This window comes from Caretta caretta, chromosome 16, assembly GCF_965140235.1.
Source record: "Caretta caretta isolate rCarCar2 chromosome 16, rCarCar1.hap1, whole genome shotgun sequence".
Lineage (NCBI taxonomy): Eukaryota > Metazoa > Chordata > Testudines > Cheloniidae > Caretta > Caretta caretta.
The window spans coordinates 11780159-11801151 of record NC_134221.1 but is presented as its reverse complement, the minus strand read 5'-3'; the positions used below and the strand labels follow the sequence as shown (position 1 = coordinate 11801151).

Genomic DNA, 20993 nt, shown 5'->3' with positions numbered 1-20993 from the left:
AGTTCTTCTTCACACAGCGCACAGTCAACCTGTGGAACTCCTTGTCTGAGGAGGTTGTGAAGGCTTGGACTATTACAGGGTTTAAAAGAGAACTAGATAAATTCATGGAAGTTAAGTCCATTAGTGACTATTAGCCAGGATGGGTAAGGAATGGTGTCCCTAGCCTCTGTTTGTCAGAGGGTGGAGATGGATGGCAGGAGAGAGATCACTTGAGCATTGTCTGTTAGGTTCACTCCCTCTGGGGCACTTGGTGTTGGCTGCTGTCAGCAGACAGGATACTGGGCTGGATGGACCTTTGGTCTGACCCATTATGGCCATTCTTATGTTCTTAATATCAAAGTCTTTGGCAAATATATATTAATGAAATCTCACTTCAGTCATGGCCAGTGAAAAGACAGCTGAGTATTAATAGATCTACGTTTAAGATTAGTTAATTGAAACACAGAAAGATTAAGTGATTTGTCCAAGATCATACAGAGAGTCAGTGGCAGAATCCAGATGGACTCTCGGTCCTATGCTCAGACCATTAAACCATGCCTCCTGGGTCTCTGAAGTATATATATGGCTCTAAATTTGGGGCACAGTTATTAACAGAAGACTTTGATACACTAGGTGAACATAGGTTGTTAATGTCTGCTAAAGTGTTTTGGGACCTGATTCTCTACTCTGGTTTGCTACTTTTACATAAGTGCAACTCCATGAAGTTATATTGGCATAGAAATGGTAATAGACTGGAGAATCAGACTCCTTATTTTTTAGTGCTTCTCAGTGAATGCTGCTGCTCTGTTCCTATAACACAACTTTCACTTGCATCAAAATAACCTTTTCCCCAGTCAACCTGCAGGCATGATAGAATCTGAACTTTTTTCTTGCTAGTGAATTTTGAAATCTGAACTTCACGATTGAAGTCTTCCAAATTAGCATTCCTTGAACACTAGCTTCTAATATATTTGTATAATGTTCCTGGTTCAAATGCATACAATCCCTTGGGCAGAGATGGAAGCATTAAGCTTTACTGGAAGTAACTAACATTATAATTCTGAAGTTTAACATATTGTATCGCGTTATTTAAAGAAATTTAAATCTGCTTCTTTATGTTTTAGGAAGAGCTTTATAGTTTCTGATTGTTTCCCTGTGTGTATTTAGGTTGCTGAACTCATCTTGATGGTTAAGGACCTGCATTCAATTAACCAAGAGCTAAAGAAAAAACAACTTGGACTCTCCAGATCAGAGACTCAGGGGAAAGAGACACTGAAAATATTAAACCAGAATGAGGTAGGATCTCTATATTAAAATATTGTGCCTAATTCTCAGTTGCGCTGCACCTTGTATGGTCACTTATATCCATGCAAAGCGGGTGTAAAACACTGCTAGATCAGACTGCTAATATTTTATACTCCATTTTAAAATGATATAAATAACTGTACAAGGTGCAGGGCAACTGAGTATCAGGCCCAAAATGTTTTTAGTGTTCAGCAATATTTTCAATTGATTTTTAAGAAAACAACATATATTTTAAAATATTAATTGGCTCTATGATCTGTTTATTTTATAAATTTGCAGGTAGGAGTGGTTGATCTTATTTTTCAAAGAAAGTTGCAACCTCCATAACATTTAGGTATCCCTCAGTGGCTGCTTTATGCATTCCTCAGCTATCTGAGAACTGTTCTCACTTCAATGTGTAGTCCTATTAGGGTGTAGACCATATCTGCTCCATCTCTGAGGCCATGTAGGTCTCTCTGGCAGCAAAATTGGGGTGTTTCCACTATGCATAGAGGAGAGGAACCTGTGTTTTAGGGATCGGTGCAACACAGAGCAGCGTACAAAGAAGGGGGCAGAGTTGTAGAAGATTGGGCTGATAGACGTGCAGAGGAATGACCATTGGGTCCTCTGTTCTTTTGCCTGTGTCTGGGGTGTATTAGGAGTAGGACTGGGGGGGACGGGACATTCGGCAAATAGTAAATTTACCAAAAAATGCATTTCTTAAGGTGCCAAAACTATTTGTGAATTTGGGTCAAATTTAGCAAGTAGTTTCTGCTGGAAAAAAACCCTGAAAACAAACCTTTTGGAAATGTTGAAGTGGTTCATTTTGGTGTTTTGATTCAAATTGACATTTTTTGAAATGATGGAATTTCAAACTGACATTTTCTAAATGAAATGTCATTTCAACCCAAACAAAAATGTTCTGTTTTTTGTTTCAGTGAGTAAAGAAAATACAAAATCTAAGTTTCCATTCAAAACTAGATTTTATTTTTTTTGATTCAGCCATCAAACTGAAAAATCAATTATTTGCTCACTAATTAGGACTGCTTCAGCAATGGGGCTGGAGTACTCTCTGCATAGCAGCTTCACAGTCTGATGGAAAAGATTCTGGATATTGGGTCCCTATATTTGTCCTGTTATACAAGAAGATAAGGGAAATAGTGTACATGTCCAGTTCACTTCCATGGCTTTTCATAGATTATTCTTGCCTTAAATGCTATTGCTAATACCTTTCTTTTGCTTCTTTAATTTCACCTTCCTTTGCACTACGTGCTGAATGATGATGAGATCAAGAGCAAAAGGAACAATGAGTGTGACCAGCATGTTCTATCTTGAATTTCTAAATCTGTTTAAACCCAAAGAACAGAAACTACAATGTTTAAATAATATGTTTCAGTTGTGTTTCGGTATTGAACTCATTTGAGGGCAGTGTGTCATGTATTGCCTAGGTGCTGCATAGATCCCTGGGCAACACAGGATGAGTTTATCATATATGCTGCAGATGAATTGTAAAGACAATTATCAAAATTCAGACTAAATTTCCTTGCTTTTTATCATTTAAGTCAGGCCTTTCAGGTTACTTTTAATTTAAATGTCTTTTTAATTATAGATTAACGGTACTGCTTTAGGTACTCTTGGGATAACATCCATTTTAAAAAAACAGTTAACTTACAGATTTATAGACTAACTAGGTTAGCACTGAAAGTCTAGTAGGTAAAATACACGTTTTAAAAATGGGGGTTAGTACATATATATTCATATTTCCAGCAATTTGCTTAGCAGTCCTGTAGAGGGCACTGCCCCCTCACTGATTCTACATTTGATGCCGGTAGCAGCACCGGTATGCGCTGAGAATATCAGAGCCAAGAATATTGTCCCCTCCTGTGCTTGTCTTGGTGCAATTGGAACATGAAAGGCCATTCACTAAAGAATTGTATACATGGACCTAGCTTTAGAATAAACAAGAGAGACATTTGTAAAATAACCTGTGTATAAAATGCTGGTAAAGGCCAGGAGGCAAGTAAAAAATGCTATTCAAGCCAGTGCCAGAGTGACTAAGGTACTATTGAATCCCAAAGTTAAAGGCTCAGCAATCCAGTGTGTTTCATTTTAAAGGTTTTTATGGGCCGTATAATCAGTCCTGTCAGTAAAAGACCTGCTTCATGATTCTGGGCTATGGGCCATGATTGGTGCATTTTTACAAACTAAATATAAATGAGAAAAATACTGGATTCTTCACTGGTATCTGTTAGCATGCACTGCTAAGAAGACACCAGTGTCTGTCCTCCGTATGAAATTTGGCAGGATATAACAAGATATAGCCCTCTTGGGTGCTTCTTAAAATGTACAAACCTTTCTTTTCTTTAACAAAACTGGAGTTCAGACCAGATAAATCTGCACCTTAGATCCTCTGCAAGGCATCTTTCAAAAGACTGTCAGCCCTGAGTAGTCTGTTTCTTGGCTCCAAGTGGTAGAGGTGTAAAGATAAAAGGGCTGTTTTTGCTCTGCCCTCTGAACATCTGCTTTCTGTGAGAGAAGCAGCTTCACTGATTCCAGCCTTCAGGGCTACAGGGATCTTTGCAATCCAAGCATATCAGTGGTTCATTTACGAAAAACATTCAAGGTTTTCAGTCTCTAAGGAAATATTTTAAATAGGCATCTTATTCTCAATAGATTTCCTCCTGGCGTTAAGCCACTTATTTTCTTTTAATATTTTGTTGAACATTAGATTGTATTCCTTTGAGTACAGAAAGTTTCTTTTCAATCTCTGAGACTTTAGCAGCAAAAGACTCAAATTGCAGCCAGTTGCTGTAATGCTATACTGCAGTCTGTTTCGTGTAAATGTTAATAGTTTAATTGTGAACAGCATAACTTATGGATTCGCATATTGGCCTGGAAAGGGGGATACACCCCTGAAAATGATGCTGATTAATAAAGGATAGTTGTGCTGTGTTGGAAGCTGTATAAATCAGGTGAGTATGAGCATAAATGAATTAACTAGCTTTAAAAATAAAGCTTGGTCCTACAGCCTCATTTTGAAAATCAGACCCTGGCTATAAATTTTTGGATGCTATAATTAGCTAATATTTTCCAATTTTTTAATAATCTGTGAGTAAGCTTAATGTCCATTGAAGTCAGTGGCTACAGTCAGACAAATTACAAGCTTTTCCAAAGCACAACTTTGCCTGTACATCACAGTCCTGATATGTAGCATCCCTGCTACTCCAGTTCTGAGACTGCCGAAAATGGGAATTTGGATGAAAATACCAAATTAATTCAAACCTGAGACCCAAAGCAGGATTTGAATATAGGGCTCTAGAGATAAAGGGAAAACTACTAATACACTGCACCATCCAGCTCCCACTATTATTTTTTTTCTTAAATTAATACTTACAATTCATGTGTAAACAAAAGTAGTGTGGCTTACTTTGCTGGGAGGTAGAAGGCAAAAGTGCTTTTCTCATTCACTGCTAGTAAATATATACATGGTAAACAAGTCGCAGTAAGAAACCCACTTATATGCTCCCCACTGCTCAGAGAGAAAAAGATATACACACATCCCCACTACATCTGCAGAATTCTCTTAGTCTGAGACTGGATCCGTGTGCCTTGAGCCTTGTGTCTTCAGTGTGTGACGTCAGGGAAGCAGGTTTATCTCTTCACATCATAACCATTAGCACTGCCCTGTGTATGCATTGAGGCTATAAATTCAACATGCACTACTTTTAGTCATTAGCTCCTTTCCTCCCAATGTACCTCTAAAATGCTGTGTGCCCAAGGGCTCAATGAACAACTGCTCCCCTGGCTATGCTTAAGAATCTGCCTTTTTGTCTTTATTGAATTTAGGGTAATTTTTCTTTAGTCTAGGTCACAAAGGAACTGACTGTTAGACGCACTAGTGTGATATTACTGCCTTTAAGGCATGTACATTACAGCCTTGCTCCAAGACTAAAATCCTTGTGTAACAGAGCTATGAATCCACTCTCCCAATACCATGTATTGTCTGTAGATTAGACAGACAATACTACCTTCAGAAAATGCTACTTACAGGTAATAGATTCTCCTTTCCATTTCTTAATGAGCTTCCAGCACCAAAGTTCCTTTACAAAAATCTCTTAATCAAATTACTGAGAGGTGTTGCTGTAGAATAAGACTATATCGATACCAGAGTATGGGCTAATTCTGCTGAAAGGCCCTAAACATTTGGTGTGTATGTTGCAAAAGCAGCATTACTGGGTACTTATAATCTGCCCAATGTTCTCTCTCTCTTCCCTGGCCTGAAAGCCATTCTAATCAGGAACATAAATAAACAATATGAGGGTTTGTGCATTGAAACCGTTGTTGAACTTAGATGTATATGAACAAAGATGTGGGCCAAAGCCTCTCCTGGAGTTCTACTCTGAGGCACTGGTCACAGAATATTGGAATGGCTTCACTGCAGCTTAGTTTCAGGGGAGCCAAGTTTTCGGTGGAAAACTCCTTCCCCGCTTTCCAGTTGCTGTGTAAGGCTTTCTTGCAGGGACTTGCCAGAATATTGCCCCTTGATGTAATCAGCTTAATCATTTTTAAATTAGTATTGTTGTCATTGGAACCTTTTTAGATGCCTCTCGACAAAAGATTAAATTCTGACGTCTGTTGCCGGAGGCAAACTGGCTGGGGGAGCTGAGCTGTGGTGGGGGAGCATTCTGCCTGCATGCCTCTGTCACTCCTGTTGTTGAATTCTAACAGGCACAATGCAAGGGGTTCCTGGCCTTGCTCCCAGGTTGGCTGGTCAGCCCTCTTGGAGGTTTGGAGTGCTACTGGATAACACTAGACAGTAGCTTTCCTCCTGCCTCTCTATTCATGGACTGCTAGTAGCAGCATTCTGACTGGGTCTTGAGGGGGGTAGGACATGGGGAAAGAAGACGTTCTTGGCACCCTCATTTCCCCTCCTCTTTCCCCATGGTCCATCAGTGAAGGACAAAGCAGTATTTAGCCTACAGTGTAATAGTAAATCTTTTTATTGTTACGCCAAACAGGGTCTGCCCTGCTTAGCAAGAGGTTTTTTTTTCCCATGAATGCAGAAAAAGATCATAAAATAGTAGGAAATAAAAATAATCATTAAATGGAAAAATACGACAGGCACAATGGAAATATGGCTTGGGGAGGGGGAAAGGTGTTTGCAGAAAGGGGCTAAATTAGCATTTTTGTACAGTTCAGAAGGATGTGCAGCAGCGAGGGAATGTAAAAATTCAGATTTCAGTGTACTATGTATGAATTATTTCTGTTTTTTGTATTAACTCCCTTTTGATCTTACTGGATAAATCTAATCTAATGTTTGTTACTTTGTATTACAGGCATTTTTTATTTTTCTTTTAAGACATGTCACTGACTTATTTATGCATGTTTCATACCACATTATTTTTGTGCTACATTTTCACATCGTTCCATACTTTGTATAGTTTCTTGAAAGAACAGAGGAAACCATGACTCAATCTGGAGATTTTGACAATAAGAATGCAGAGAGCTGTCAACGTTCTGAGAGGACCAGTGAGGTAGGATTGTGTCAATATCATTGTATAATAATTTTACCAGAGAGTTACATGTTCTGGGTGCACAGTTACAGCTGTTTAACTTGATATATTACAGCTGGATTTCTTTTTGCTGTATGTTTAGAGTATACAAGTCTAGACTCTGCAATTCCCTGTAAGCAGGTAGAGTCCCCTCCATGCTCTGAACAGAGGATACTCTCACTGGATATAATGCAAACATCTTTTCCTGTTTGATTTTTTTCTTAGCATAAATAAATCATAAACATCAGCCTAAGTTTTCTCCTCAAGTTTGTCTGTTCCTAGGTTTTTCCCTGCAGGATCTCCTTTGTCACAGTCCCTAGTTCCCTTTGATCCAGAATGATACTCAGCCTCTCTTAAAGGGCCTGATCCCAAGCCCCTTAAAGTAAGTGGGAGTCTTTTGATTGTCTTTAGTGGCCTGTGTAATCAGGCCCAGAGCTTGGCTGGAGTTAGTAAGATCCACCTGCTGTTATGACTGAGCAAAAATTACTGTACATCTTCGTATAGGTTTCGAACACCTGATGTCAACGTGACTCAACAGAAAGCCTCCATTCCTGTGGAGGGTCCTAGAATCTGACATCCTTTTTTACTGGCATTCAAACGAGATATAGTATACTGTGAAAAACACATAACTAAGATAAATACTATGTTTTCTGTTCAGTTCAAAATGGTAATATTAAAAAAAAAATGACAATGTGATGTGCCTCAAAATTTATAACTTCTACATATCCCTACTTATCTAGGCATGTCCTCAGTTGCCTTTGGATCATCATCTTGATCTGGATATGCAGGTAAATGATACAATATAAATAGCCTCTCATTATGTGTGGAGAACCTTGTAGTAGGTACGTAATTAAATCTCTCATTGCTAATGGCTCCAAAGTCAACAGGGTTCATCATGAATGGGCCCAATCTAAATCATATTGAAATAAATGGAAAGACTCCCGTTGATGTAAATGAGAGTTGCATCATGCCCCATGTGTGGATCTGTGGAGCTTACTAATTCAGAGAAAAATCACTCTGCTTCATGAAATAGTCTTTGCAGATCTTAAATTTGCCATGCTTTGTAAGCTGTGGAATCATTAAAAACACTAAAAGCTTAGTTTTTTTTGAGCATGCATCAGAATGTTCCAAACCATAGTTATGAAATGGCCTTTCTTAACTGTCATCCTCTGAGTAGTTACAGAACCAGCTCTGATCCTTAGTCATTCCCTTTTTGCTGAGTTCTTTAACCAGACTGCCTCTGCAGATTTGCACTGGCCCTCTGTATTTCCCACTTCTTCACAATTTTATACTTAGATTTCATCAAGGTGGAGAGGTATTGAAGGAAGTTGATCGGGGAAGTCTTTTATTACTGCAGTTTGGAATGTTTGAGTTGCTGACTGTTGTACCCTCTAATGGTTTCTACAGCTTTTGGTAGTTCTGTGGCTTCTGAGATAGGTTGTACAGCTGATTCATGCTATGGCAATATGTATGGAGAGTTTTAGAGGCAACTAACCCAATTTTACACACACAAGAATGGTAATTCCAAACACTTCAGACGACATTCTGCCCTTGGACATTCATGCTAACTGGCCTGCACGTGGGCATCTGAGGGCAGATTTTTATATTTAAAGACACGTGATTCAAATGTGATCTAATCATGGAATGAATTACAACGTGGGAGCCACATACCAACAGCTTCATTAGCCAGGAGAGCATCCATAGATAAACACCACCAGGGAAATCTACTTACCGCTAAACAACTGATCTCTATGAATTAACCATATCAAATTGATGTTCATTAGTTCCTGTATTAATAAACAGTAAGTTGAATGTCTGTGACTGCTTTATAATGTAGATTAAGACCATCAAAGATTACAAACCATGATTATGAAAAGATTGTAGCCCTGAACATAATAGAACTGCATACCTGCCTAATAAGAAAACATTTGCAATTTTTTTCCCAGCAGATGACTCCTTCAGACTATTCAGATGGTGTCTGCAAAGATAGACATTATAGGAATCCAACTAAGCCTCGGTTTGAACATGATATAGCTGGCAAACACTCTGGCAGAATAGAGATGAATGAACATGAAGCAGAAGAGATGAACCTGCTCACATCTCTTTTAAATGAAACTGGAACATCTGTACTTGAATCTAGGTAAGCCTGAGGGATAGACACTACTTTTGACAGTATTTCTATTTGAGGAGAGAATAAAATAATTTTGCTAAAGTGAATTTAGATAATGGCACTGTCTAATTTACCTGAGAGATTGGCACGGCTCCTTCAGAGCCATTTCAGTCGATCATACAATTAAGTAATTACGAAACATGCTATCAGTAGGAAGACATCCTTATGAAAAATCCATTACAAGAAAAGTTTCTCTAAAGGTATTGCTTCATAGAGCCTTGCTATGGGAACTGATCCTTTTCAAGATGTGGGACTGGTAGTCTTAAAGGGCTAAAATAATAATAATAATAATACTTTGTGCTTTTTTTTTTTAATCCAAGTATCTCAAAGCACTCTACACACAGTGAATTAACTGGGAAAAAAAAAAAAAAAAAAACCCCAAACCCTGCACTGGTGTAAGAAAGTTGTGTGTGAGAAACTGGGGAGAAGTGACTTGCCCAAGATTATTCAAGAATGATAGAGCAGCCGATATAACCCCTTAGTTCTGATTCTTAGTCCCCTGCTTTTAAATATGCCACTAGACAACATTGCATCCTTCAATAGGAATTTCTTTAACCCCTGTGGCCTTAAGCTGGAAGCTGTGGCCCTAGAGTCTGGTGGGAAATGAAATGCCTTTAACTGCAAGTACCTTTCACTATAGCTGACTGATTGGTGAGCTTGTTTTGCTTGCTTGTGAGAATACTTGTTTTTACTGACATCACTGAAAAGGAAGTTTACAGCTCTGACTGTTTTACAGCAGCATCATTCCTTTAGCTTTTTCAACAACACATTAAATCTCTTTTAAAAAACCCCTACCAAAAGCAAGAGTTTTAGAAGAGGGTAGTTTTAAATAGATTTTTTTTTCAAATATATGTAAATTTAACATTAAATAAGAGCAGATGGCCCTCCAATGGTTCTCTGGCTGCATTCACTCTCAGAGCTGAGGTGAACTTCATGAGTCACTCAGTCTGCCCTTGTCCAGTTCACTTCAAATAGAGACCCTCAAGTGAGTTACAGCTTTGAATTCATTCCACAGTCTTACAATGTTGTGTATAGAACTCTCCATGCTGTCCTTTTACTGTAGTTGGTTACACAGGAAAATCTACCGAGAAAAGACTGCTGGAAATAATTACCTGTTCCTCAGCATGCAGCCCCAAAAGAGCAGTAAAGATATAACGTTAATAATAATGTTCACTTCATCTAAAGATTTCAAAGCACTTTACCAATACAACTGATTGATAAAGGTTCACAGCATCCTTGTGAAGTAGGTAAGGATTATTCCCACTTTACAGATGGAGAAACTGTGGCACAAAGAGGTGAAAATGACTCATACACAGTGAGTAGCTGAGTTGGAACTAAGGTCATGTCTGCACTAGGAACACTTTATGGGACAAAGCACTCCTACTGCTGTTGGAACTATACTGGCAAAGCTGTGCTTTGTACAGGTATAGTAAAACCAGTCCCCATGGGTGAAAAACGCTATACAACAATGATTTCTTTCAGAGGTCATCAACTTTATTCCTTTAGCAAACCAGGAAATGTTTGTGGAGAGTGATGTGAACTACCTTCTTCATGCAAAGTTCTCAGTGGTCCCACCTCCAGGAGCTCAAAGTCCAAACTCTGATCCATCATGTGGCAAGGCATTAAACTGCCTATAGGCAGCTACACAAGCCCCAAATCTGTCTTCTGTATTTGAAATCAGTTTTACAGTTGAGTCTACTCAACCAGTCCTATGTTTCTACATTACTATTCAAGCCAGCCAAGAAACATAAATGATTTTAGTCATCAAGAAAATACTGAGTGGCAGATGAGACAATATTCCTGTCTTAAAAGATGAATATATAATGTTGTTTTATTTCTTAACCTTACTTAAAAGTCTGGTAATGAGCAATTCTTTCACAATCATCTTTAGCACTCTTGTGTGTAATCTCTTCTGTGTCCTAGTATAAATTACCAGATTGACTATGATGAGCCTGTGCTGTTGGGTAACTTAATTCTCATTAATGATATTAGATACCAGAAAAAAAGACATAAAAAGCATAGTTAGCATCCTCCATTTCAAATGCCAGCTGTGTAAATGCAGTTGTTTTTAAATGCCTGTTTATATGTTTAGCGGCACAAACAGTTCTTGATTGGACACATGAAATCAGCTGTAGAATTTGAGGGTTGTTTATAATCTAATGTCCGTTGTGTAGCTTCTCTTTCATCTTAAAATCTAGCTTTCCAAACTGTGGCCCCTGGTCCACTGGTTATCTGTGGAACACTTGCTGATGGTCTGTGGAGGGCAAGGCTGTCACATTCTATTGGCTGCTCCTGCTTTTTTCCAGCTTCTGCATTTTATTAAAAGACAGCTGACTATATATGAAGGCCCAGATTTTTGAAAAGAACTCAGCACCCAGCAGCTCCCTTGTTTCCAATTGGCACATCATTAAGATGCCTATAAGGGAGGGTAAGATCCTGAAAATCTGGCCCTACATACCTTCCTGATTTTATTTCATGTAAGCAATTGCTGTGGTTTGTTATATGATCACAAATGGGAGGAAGGGATGTGATCTACATGATCATAAATGGGAGGGGGAAATGTCCACAAGATAATCTCTCTATGAAAAAGAGAAGCTCTTCCCTAAATCTACTGGAAAGTAAAATGGAATCTCCTAGGAGTCTACAGTATATCATGGCTCTACAAAAGTGTTCCTTAGGAGGTGTTCTTGTTTCCTTAAACAAAAAAGCAAAACACATGTTTTTTTTTTTTTTCCCCTCTCTCTCCCTGGATAAAGCAGACAAGAACAAGTGAAAATTGTAATTGCACTGTTAGATCATCTGAGCACAACTGAGCAAGAATGTTCAAGTGAAGATATAGAGAATAAGGATGAAAAAGATCTTAGGCAAATGGTTATTCAACTAAGAGCTGAGCTGAGACATTTCAAGCAGGTCAATACGTTCTTAAAGCAGCAAGTAGAATTGAAATCAACTTTTGATGGAAAAGAGAGGCTTTATCCAGATACAGCTCCACAGGTTAATAAGGTTATTGAATTGTTAAAAGTGGAATTGAAAGATACAGCTACACAAACAATGACTATGGAGGGTAACGTCATGAGACTCAAACATGAAGGCAAAAGAGGCGCCTTAGAAGAAAAAACAAAATACTCAAGATTAAATGCAGAACCACAACAAGAAAATGCATATAAGAAGGATGAGCAGCATGAGAGACTTTCTGTTGCAAGTAGAACAAATAAAGTAAGTTTATTTGAGATTCCCTTTATAACAGTTCAGGGCAGACATAGAGATGAGAAAAGTGTATTTCATTTCTGAAGTTAATCTTGTTTTTCATGTAATTTTAAAAATAAGTAAAAGGGATTTGTGCCAAATATATTCAAGATAATTGTACTTACTGTACAGTGCCTTTCATCCTATACTTCAGTGTGCTTTAGAAATATTAATTAATTAAGCCTCAAATCTCTCAGGACTTGATACCAATAAATATTGTATCAATTTTACAGGTGAATAAATTATGGCATATGGGTCTTGATTTTTGACTGCCTTTTTACTTGGTATAGTTGTTCATGAGACTGTAAAGCAGGGATGGCCAACCTGAGCCTGAGAAGGAGCCAGAATTTACTAGTGTACATTGCCAAAGAGCCACAGTAATACGTCAGCAGCCCGTCCCATCGGCTCCCCACGTGCTCCCAGCACCTCCTATCCAGTGGCCGTCCCGCCGATCAGCGCCTTTCCCTCCCTCCCGATCAGCTGTTTTGTGGCATGCAGGAGGCTCGGAGGGGGAGGGGGAGGAGCGAGGGCACGGCAGGCTCAGGCAGGAAAGGGTGGGGTGGGGGCAGGGCCTGTGGCAGAGCCAGGGGTTGAGCAGCGAGCACCCCCCGGCACATTGGAAAGTTGGCGCCTGTAGCTCTAGCCCCAGAGTTGGTGCCTAGACAAGGAGCCGCAAATTAACTTCTGAAGAGCCGCATGGGGCTCCAGAGCCACAGGTTGGCCACCCCGATGTGTAAAGTGTTTGTGAAAGTATACCATTCTGACTTGGTACTGTTTTAAGCCTAAGCAGAGAATTAGGCCTGGAGAATTGAAGAGACTTGCCTAATACCTCACAACAAGCAGTCCTGAGTTCCAATTACATTGCCTCTTATTCTTAGATAAGTACAGTCAAATTTTCAAAACTGGCCTCTAAAACGGCGAGTACTCTAATTTTCCAGTGCAGACTACGTTTGCATGTGTAAGTCAGGTGTTGGACACCAAACTGCCTGATCTGCACATGCATATAGCTTATGGCTACAAACATTGTGTATATATTGGTGTGAAAAACTGTGTCTACAAAAATGTATGCATGTATAGTGGCATTAGCAACTTTGGGAGCTGTGTTGAGGCCACTTTGAAGATTTAGCCCCTGTGCAACAGACAAGAACAGCTTTTGGTATTGTGGGCTACTAATAGAGAGCTTGTAATCTCTTCTGAATAGGGAGTAGCCTGTGCGTTTGTATTGATTAAGAGGTTTCTGTGGGGTAACAGTATCAGCAGCTTGTTATTTTTGCCTGGATCAAGCCCTAACGTGGATCTGAAAGAAATTCAGGGTCATTAACACATTTTAATAAAAAAATGAGGAAGCTATCAGCATTGGATTTATTTTCCAATCTCCAAATGATATTGTGTTCATATGTACCAAAGGCATTGAGTTTATCATTAGGAAAATGGAACTTTTTATTATTTTAAATTGTGTAAAGACTATAATTGCTAGGAAATGAATATGGAAAAATATTGCAGAATACGAAATAATAAAAGAAATTACAGCACTCATGATGCTGGTGGAGCAACTACATAACAAAAGGAGTAAATCAGATGTATTTGAAAATATTATTGATTTTTATTATTATTGCACACAATTCTGTAGCATTCATCAGCATAGTGTGAGAGTTCTCAATTCTGAGATCTCACGGTTTCGTTTCTCCAGTTGGGACAGCTAGGACACATTTAGGGGAAAAACCAAACGGTGCCAGGATGAAAATGTGACAATAGATTATTATTTCTTATGAGACTTAAAAAAACATCCAATAACACTACTACACTAGTGTTGGGGTGAAGAGAAGAGGAAATGAAGAAAATACCTTCTGGACTTTGTAGAGCAGATGTGGGCAAACTTTTTGGCCTGAGGGCCACATCTGGGTATGGAAATTGTATGGTGGGCCATGAATGCTCACAAAATTTGGGTTGGGGTGCAGGAGGGGGAGAGGGCTCTGGCTGGGGGTCTGGGCTCGGGTTGGGCCAGAAATGAGGAGTTCAGGGTGCGGGAGGGGGCAGGGGGTTGGGGCACAGGAGGGGATCGGGGTGCAGGCTCCGGGTGGTGCTTACCTTAAGCAGCTCTTGGAAGTAGTGGCATGTGCCTCCTCCGGCTCCTATGTGGAGGTGTGGCCAGGCAGCTCTGCGTGCTGCCCCGTCCTCTGGTGCTGCCCCTGGAGTTCTCATTAGCTGCAATTCCCGGCCAATGGGAGCTGCGGGGGGTGGCGCTTGGGGTGAGGGCAGCGCGCGGAGCACCCTGGCTACCCCTAAACCGAGGAGCCAGCAGAGGGGGGACATGATGCTGCTTCCGGGAGCCTTGGCACACGCACACGGAGCGGTTTTTGACCCTGCTCCCCGGCTGGAGTGTGGGAGCGGAGTAAGCCCCAGACCCTTCTCCCCACCGGATTAAACAGGCTGGAGGACTGGATGTGGCCCCCGGCCCGCAGTTTGCCCACGTCTTTTGTAGAGGGTTGAGAGGATTCTCTGTGAAAAGAAACAAAGAGTTAAGGGAAAGGCACAGAGATCCAAAAGGAACTAGTGGTTAGAGAAGACAAATGAGATGAGTATATATTCCTCAAAGGCACACACAGCGTAGATTAACAGATATACTTTTAGATTAAAGGCCTTTACCAATAGACAGTTAATCTGCCGTCTTGGTTACATGCCCTAGAAGACACATGGCACGGGGCTTTGGATTCATAAACAGCACTTATCTTTAGAAAATTATAAGGGCCTGGGCCAGGTATCTCGTTTCCCTGTGACTGCTCAAATTCTTTGCAAGGATATCACTGTCTTGTTTCCAAAATTACATAATATAGCTCTTAATTGGTATGCACAAAGTTTTACTAGTATTTTTTTCCTGGTGATCTTGTTTATTCCCCCTTACCGACTATATCATACCCATTACCAAACCCCATGTTTTATTGCATCTGTCTTTCAGAGTGATTTCATTTATCCATTCAAGAAATCCCGTATACCCATTCCATTAAAATCATCTAGATCATTAGGAAACATTCCTTTAACCTCCTGTACACAGAAGCCAGACATGCATCTGCAGCACCGGCTCATGGCACTTGATGAAGGTCTGAAGGAATGTAAAATACAAAACAGACAACTTCACAAAGAGTTATCTTTGAGCGGATCTGTAATTGAAAATCTGCAAGAGAAGCCCGAACAAGAAAGAGTATTGGTGAGAGGTAAATAAACATTTGCATTTAAAGAGCAGATAAAATAACACCTAGTACTGCTTGAAATATTTTCTTCTTTTCTTATAGAGGAAAGAAAAAATAGATCACTTTTACATATATACAATACTGCTTAATCTTACAATTTGCTTGGGGACAAATATATATCCTAAAAATATTTAGTGTTTTGGTTTTTTTTAGTTAGATTTGCTTTGCAGCCAAAACATAATACAGCTTGGTATGCTATGAAAGTGCATGGTATATATGGCATAAAATACATAATACATGATAGTCTCAGCACATTTATATAAATATGGGTTACCTTAAATATTCATTTATAGGATTCCAAACCTAATGGAAAACATGGAGAGATGAAAGTATAGATGTGCTGTACTTGTTCATATCGTATATGTGAATGTACCTGATTTTACCATTGATCTGTCAAGGTGTCAAGTGGCTTTTTCCAGTTTAGTGAGATTAATTTAAATCTAACCATAAACAAAATACCTATATTTGCAAAATATTATAAATGATAAGACAGTTGACAATATATATTATATAAAGATGCAGTATGGCGAAAAAGTACATTTAGCTGTAAGATTAATAACTTGGGAGGGTGGAAAGGCATGGCTAGAGGGGAAGAGAGATGTTTTAAGGATGTGAAATGAGAGAGAGTCAGTTTTAAAGTATGGTGTGTTCTACAAGGCAACAGCTGTGGAGTGGAAGGCTCTCTCCCCAACAGTAATAATGTTGTGGAAAAGGACAGTGATGACCCAAGTGCTTAAGTGAAGTGTATTGGGGAGTAGAATTAGAACAAGGGACCCTATCCCACTCTTATTAATAATACTAATACTTTGCTCTTATCTAGTGTTTTTTATCAATAGATCTCAAATCACTTTACAAAGGAGGTAAGCATCATTATGCCCATTTTACAGATGGGAAAACTGAGGCATAGAAAGGGAAATGACTTGCCCCAGGTCACCAGCAGGCCAGGAGCAGAACCCAGGTCTCCTGATTCCCAGTCCAGTGCTCTGTCAACTAAGCCACAGTAATACTATGTACACAGTGCTTCCCTTTATTATTTATTTGTTTTCATTAAAACTGACGGGAGTTTGGTCATTAACTTCAGTGGGAGCAGTATCTAGCCCCTGGTCTGTGAAGTAGGCAGGAGTAAAGTTCCATGGAGAATTTTAAGAATGAAAATAGCTTTATATTGGATTCTGAAATGAAATGGAAGGCTGCAGTCCTTTTGTCCCCTATACTCAATTATTTTTGCATGTATGCCAGTATGGGTAGCAGCATTCTGCACTTGCTGGAATCCCAAGACCTGGGGCTCTCAGAGGTTGTAGAGAATGAAGTTAGAATCATTGCTTAAATTGGTGAAATTATTTATCTTCATTGTAAATGTACACAAAAAACGAAAAATAAAACACTAAAAATCAATTGAGTATATAATAAGTGTACTGACTGCTTGCATGTGTTCATCATGTGATGCAGAATTTTGTGGTAAGATCTTCATCGGGGGTAGAAAGCGTTGGACATTCAAATTTATAGTAATTATCTTGATAGTTAATTTATGTATTTGAAAAATATGTGCTTAGGCTATTTCACATGATCTGCATATTTGTGTGTTTATGCTTACTACTGCAGTTCTTTATATGACTTCACCATTCTGAATTGTTGCAGTATCAGTTGTTTTACTATCCTACTTCTTTATTTTTAAAGTCACTTAGCTAAGTTTTCTTTACTTTTTTCCTTCTATTTCTCTAGCTGAATCATTGGTCAGATTGGATTGCAAAGAGATCCAGGTGGATTCACAGGCTGTTGGATTTGATACTTGTGACAAGAATGAAAATAAGATGATCATGGATCAGAGAAACAGTCAAGGTAGAGCATGAACACAAAGTGATAATGAGAAAGCAGCACTATGAAAGCTACTAATCTTAAAATATATTGTCTTATTGTTTTCTATAAATAATTATAGATAACTGACTCTACTGTAGATAATTGCCCCTTTTTACCATTACTTGTTGGTTTTAAATATTATTTACTTAATTAGTATAGAATAATGGTCCCCAAGTTAGTATCTTAAGGGTTATGTTTTCAGAAGGGTCACACGGATTTATGAGCACAGTTTCCAATAAAAAATAATGAGTTGTGTGCCTAACTCCCAAACACTGTACTGCAAACCTCCTCAGTTCCTCTGATCCATTCGGTGAATTAAATATGTTCATTATTGTGCACTTGCCACACTGTTATGAAATGCAAGGAGGAAGCAATAGAATGATAGCATTCTGCTTATCTGAATTATTTGAAGGCATTTGGCTTAGTTGAAACCTAACTGAATCATTGAGTGAAAATGTAAATGGGGTTAATTCCATGTACCGTGTGCTTCTCCATAATCCATTTGTCTTTTTGAGAGGGCTTGAATGACCTCTTTATCTAGTTGCATACAGTGTACTGAGTAGGAGACTAATTCTGGAACCCTTACTCACGTTAACTTTACTCACAGGTGTAGTCTCCCTGAAGCCAGTCAGTAAGGGATTGCAGGATATACATTTATTACCTGTGTGTGGTACATTAAAGTGTGCTAGCAGTTTCTGCTTTAAAGAGCAACTAATGCCTTGTGAAAAACCATAACAAGCATTCTAATTAAAAACAATACTACTTCCAATTTTTCTAACCCCCCCCCCCCCCAATTCTTTAGTATGTAGGACATTTATGTGAAGGCAGGATTATTGATCTTAAGAATTCATCTGATTTTGCTCTTTGTTCCTCACCTGAATTCACAACCTTCTGGGAGATCTTAATCATTACAGCAACCAACTGCAAAGTCACAGAGGATTGTCTTTCTGGTGGAGAATAAGTAGGAGTAGCCAGTGAACTCTTAAGAAACATATCTTTTTCTTCTGCTTGGGATCTGCCCGTGAATTCTGGTGCAATGAAGTTTTCTCAAGCGTATTGCTGTCTTGTGACTCAATAGCATTTAGAACGTTGAACAACATAAGTAAGCAGATGCAGCAATTGCAGAGCATCATCCTGCCCTTCAGTGCACATGGGATAGATAGCGCAGTGTAACCACCTAATTTCTTTCCCAACCTCGGATTCAGCTCGCAGAGTTATTTTTATTTGCTTGTGCTCATTCTTGGCTCAGGCATCCATATCCATTCCACTCCATTTTTTTTTTAGGAGTCCATTGAGACTTTGGATTGGCTTAAGGCTGAATCCTGTGAGATGCTGAGCATCTTCAACTCCCACTGAAGCCAGTAGTGGTTGACGGTGTTAAGCACATTGCAGGATTAACAAATTAGAATGAAAGATCCTTTTTAAATGTATCCATTGGTGAATGTTGGGATTTTACAGTGCTGTTCCTCCTGTCAGTATTGCCTATTTCCAGTCCCTGTGAAGGAGGCTGTTGAACCTCCTTGTTCTCACCTCAAGACAGTAGACAAACTCTGATAGGCAGTACAGATGGTTGACAGGCTTCCTCACACTAAATGGAATTACTATAGGGTCTTCACACTACGTTGTCTGTAGTTGGCTTCTACAGCCAAAGGGCCAGATACACACTATCTAAGGAACACAGAACTGATCTGTCACTAGTCCTTCAGAATCCTTCATTATTTTATCAGCAATTTCCAGGCTTTGGTTTTTCTTCATTTCCATCTGACCGTTTGCCACTGAAATCATAGGATTTATGTTTGGGTGCCCTGCTTCTAGAACAATTTGGCTTTACCAGTATGCTATGCTTGTCCAGACTATACATGTAAGGGGCCCTGGTCTTGCTTCAAGATGCTCCAGAAAGAGGGAGGCAAACAATCTCAAATATTGGTGATCTTTTGCAGAGCTAGCCTTATAGTAGAACTCTGTTTCCTGGTAACAGGAAAACTCCAGTCCCCTGGCTACTTCCCCTCCCCCAATAAATGTAGAATAGAATCATAGAATATCAGGGTTGGAAGGGACCTCAGGAGGTATCTAGTCCAACCCCCTGCTCAAAAGCAGGACCATCCCCAATTAAATCATCCCAGCCAGGGCTTTGTCAAGCCTGACCTTAAAAACTTCTAAGGAAGGAGATTCCACCACCTCCCTAGGCAACGCATTCCAGTGTTTCACCACCCTCCTAGTGAAAAAGTTTCTCCTAATATCCAACCTAAACCTCCCCCACTGCAACTTGAGACCATTACTCCTTGTCCTGTCCTCTTCCACCACTGAGAATAGTCTGGAACCACCTCTCAGGTAGTTGAAAGCAGCTATCAAATCCCCCCTCATTCTTCTCTTCCGCAGACTAAACAATCCCAGTTCCCTCAGCCTCTCCTCATCTCATGTGTTCCAGACCCCTAATCATTTTTGTTGCCTTTCGCTGGACTCTCTCCAATTTATCCACATCCTTCTTGTAGTGTGGGGCCCAAAACTGGACACAGTACTCCAGATGAGGCCTCACCAGTGTCGAATAGAGGGGAACGATCACGTCCCTCGATCTGCTCGCTATGCCCCTACTTATACATCCCAAAATGCCATTGGCCTTCTTGGCAACAAGGGCACACTGCTGACTCATATCCAGCTTCTCGTCCACTGTCACCCCTAGGTCCTTTTCTGCAGAATTGCTGCCTAGCCATTTGGTCCCTAGTCTGTAGCTGTGCATTGGGTTCTTCCGTCCTAAGTGCAGAACCCTGCACTTATCCTTATTGAACCTCATCAGATTTCTTTTGGCCCAATCCTCCAATTTGTCTAGGTCCCTCTGTATCCTATCCCTGCCCTCCAGTGTATCTACCACTCCTCCCAGTTTAGTATCATCCGCAAATTTGCTGAGAGTGCAATCCACACCATCCTCCAGATCATTTATGAAGATATTGAACAAAACCGGCCCCAGGACCGACCCCTGGGGCACTCCACTTGACACCAGCTGCCAACTAGACATGGAGCCATTGATCACTACCCGTTGAGCCCGACAATCTAGTCAACTTTCTACCCACCTTATAGTGCATTCATCCAGCCCATACTTCTTTAACATGCTGACAAGTTAAAGAAGTATATATGATGTATAGAAGTATACAGTTTTTACTGGCATGAATCTCTGGTGATGGCATTACTCATGAGTGGGTTAGCCAAATGTGAATTGTTTAGGGCATCCCAAATGAGTATCAATAAAACCTTTAACACTACATGGTTGTATGGATTTTATTTAGGCCACATTTTAAAAAGAACTTATTAGAACTTCTTTTTCCAACTTACTATTTTTATTAGCAATCTTTTAAAATCCTCAGACTTTAAATTCCACTTGGCTGCATATGGATATTGGAGCTGGAGAGAAAATAAAATGAATTTTTTAGAAGATTTTTTAAAAAAGTATTTTGGTCGGCTTGTAAATCAGTGTTATAATGCCTTGTGTTTAGGGACCCACCTTGGTGGGTTGAAAGATATTGGACTTAGCAATAGTCACTTGTCTAGAACGGAATATAACAAGTGTAATTTTAAATCCCTACTTGGGGAGAAAGCTGGTTTTATGTATTGGAAATTGGTATTTGGAAGCTGATGGGAGGTTTGAATGTTAGAAGTGTAAGA

The 20993-nt window shown here is 39.6% G+C and overlaps 1 protein-coding gene across 4 annotated transcripts in view; it reads left to right on the top strand.

Annotated features, from left to right (window-relative positions):
- CDK5RAP2 (CDK5 regulatory subunit associated protein 2) overlaps positions 1-20993 on the top strand; it is a 103754-nt gene that overhangs the window by 49163 nt on the left and 33598 nt on the right. For 2 of the 4 annotated variants that reach the window (XM_075120565.1, XM_075120562.1), the window contains exons 18-24: positions 1147-1275; positions 6705-6797; positions 7556-7603; positions 8762-8955; positions 11742-12201; positions 15188-15443; positions 17202-17318. In XM_075120565.1, coding sequence (XP_074976666.1) covers positions 1147-1275; positions 6705-6797; positions 7556-7603; positions 8762-8955; positions 11742-12201; positions 15188-15443; positions 17202-17318 — 1297 coding nt within the window. The remainder of the gene's footprint in view (positions 1-1146; positions 1276-6704; positions 6798-7555; positions 7604-8761; positions 8956-11741; positions 12202-15187; positions 15444-17201; positions 17319-20993) is intronic. The other 2 variants (XM_075120564.1, XM_075120563.1) reach the window with 2 other exon arrangements.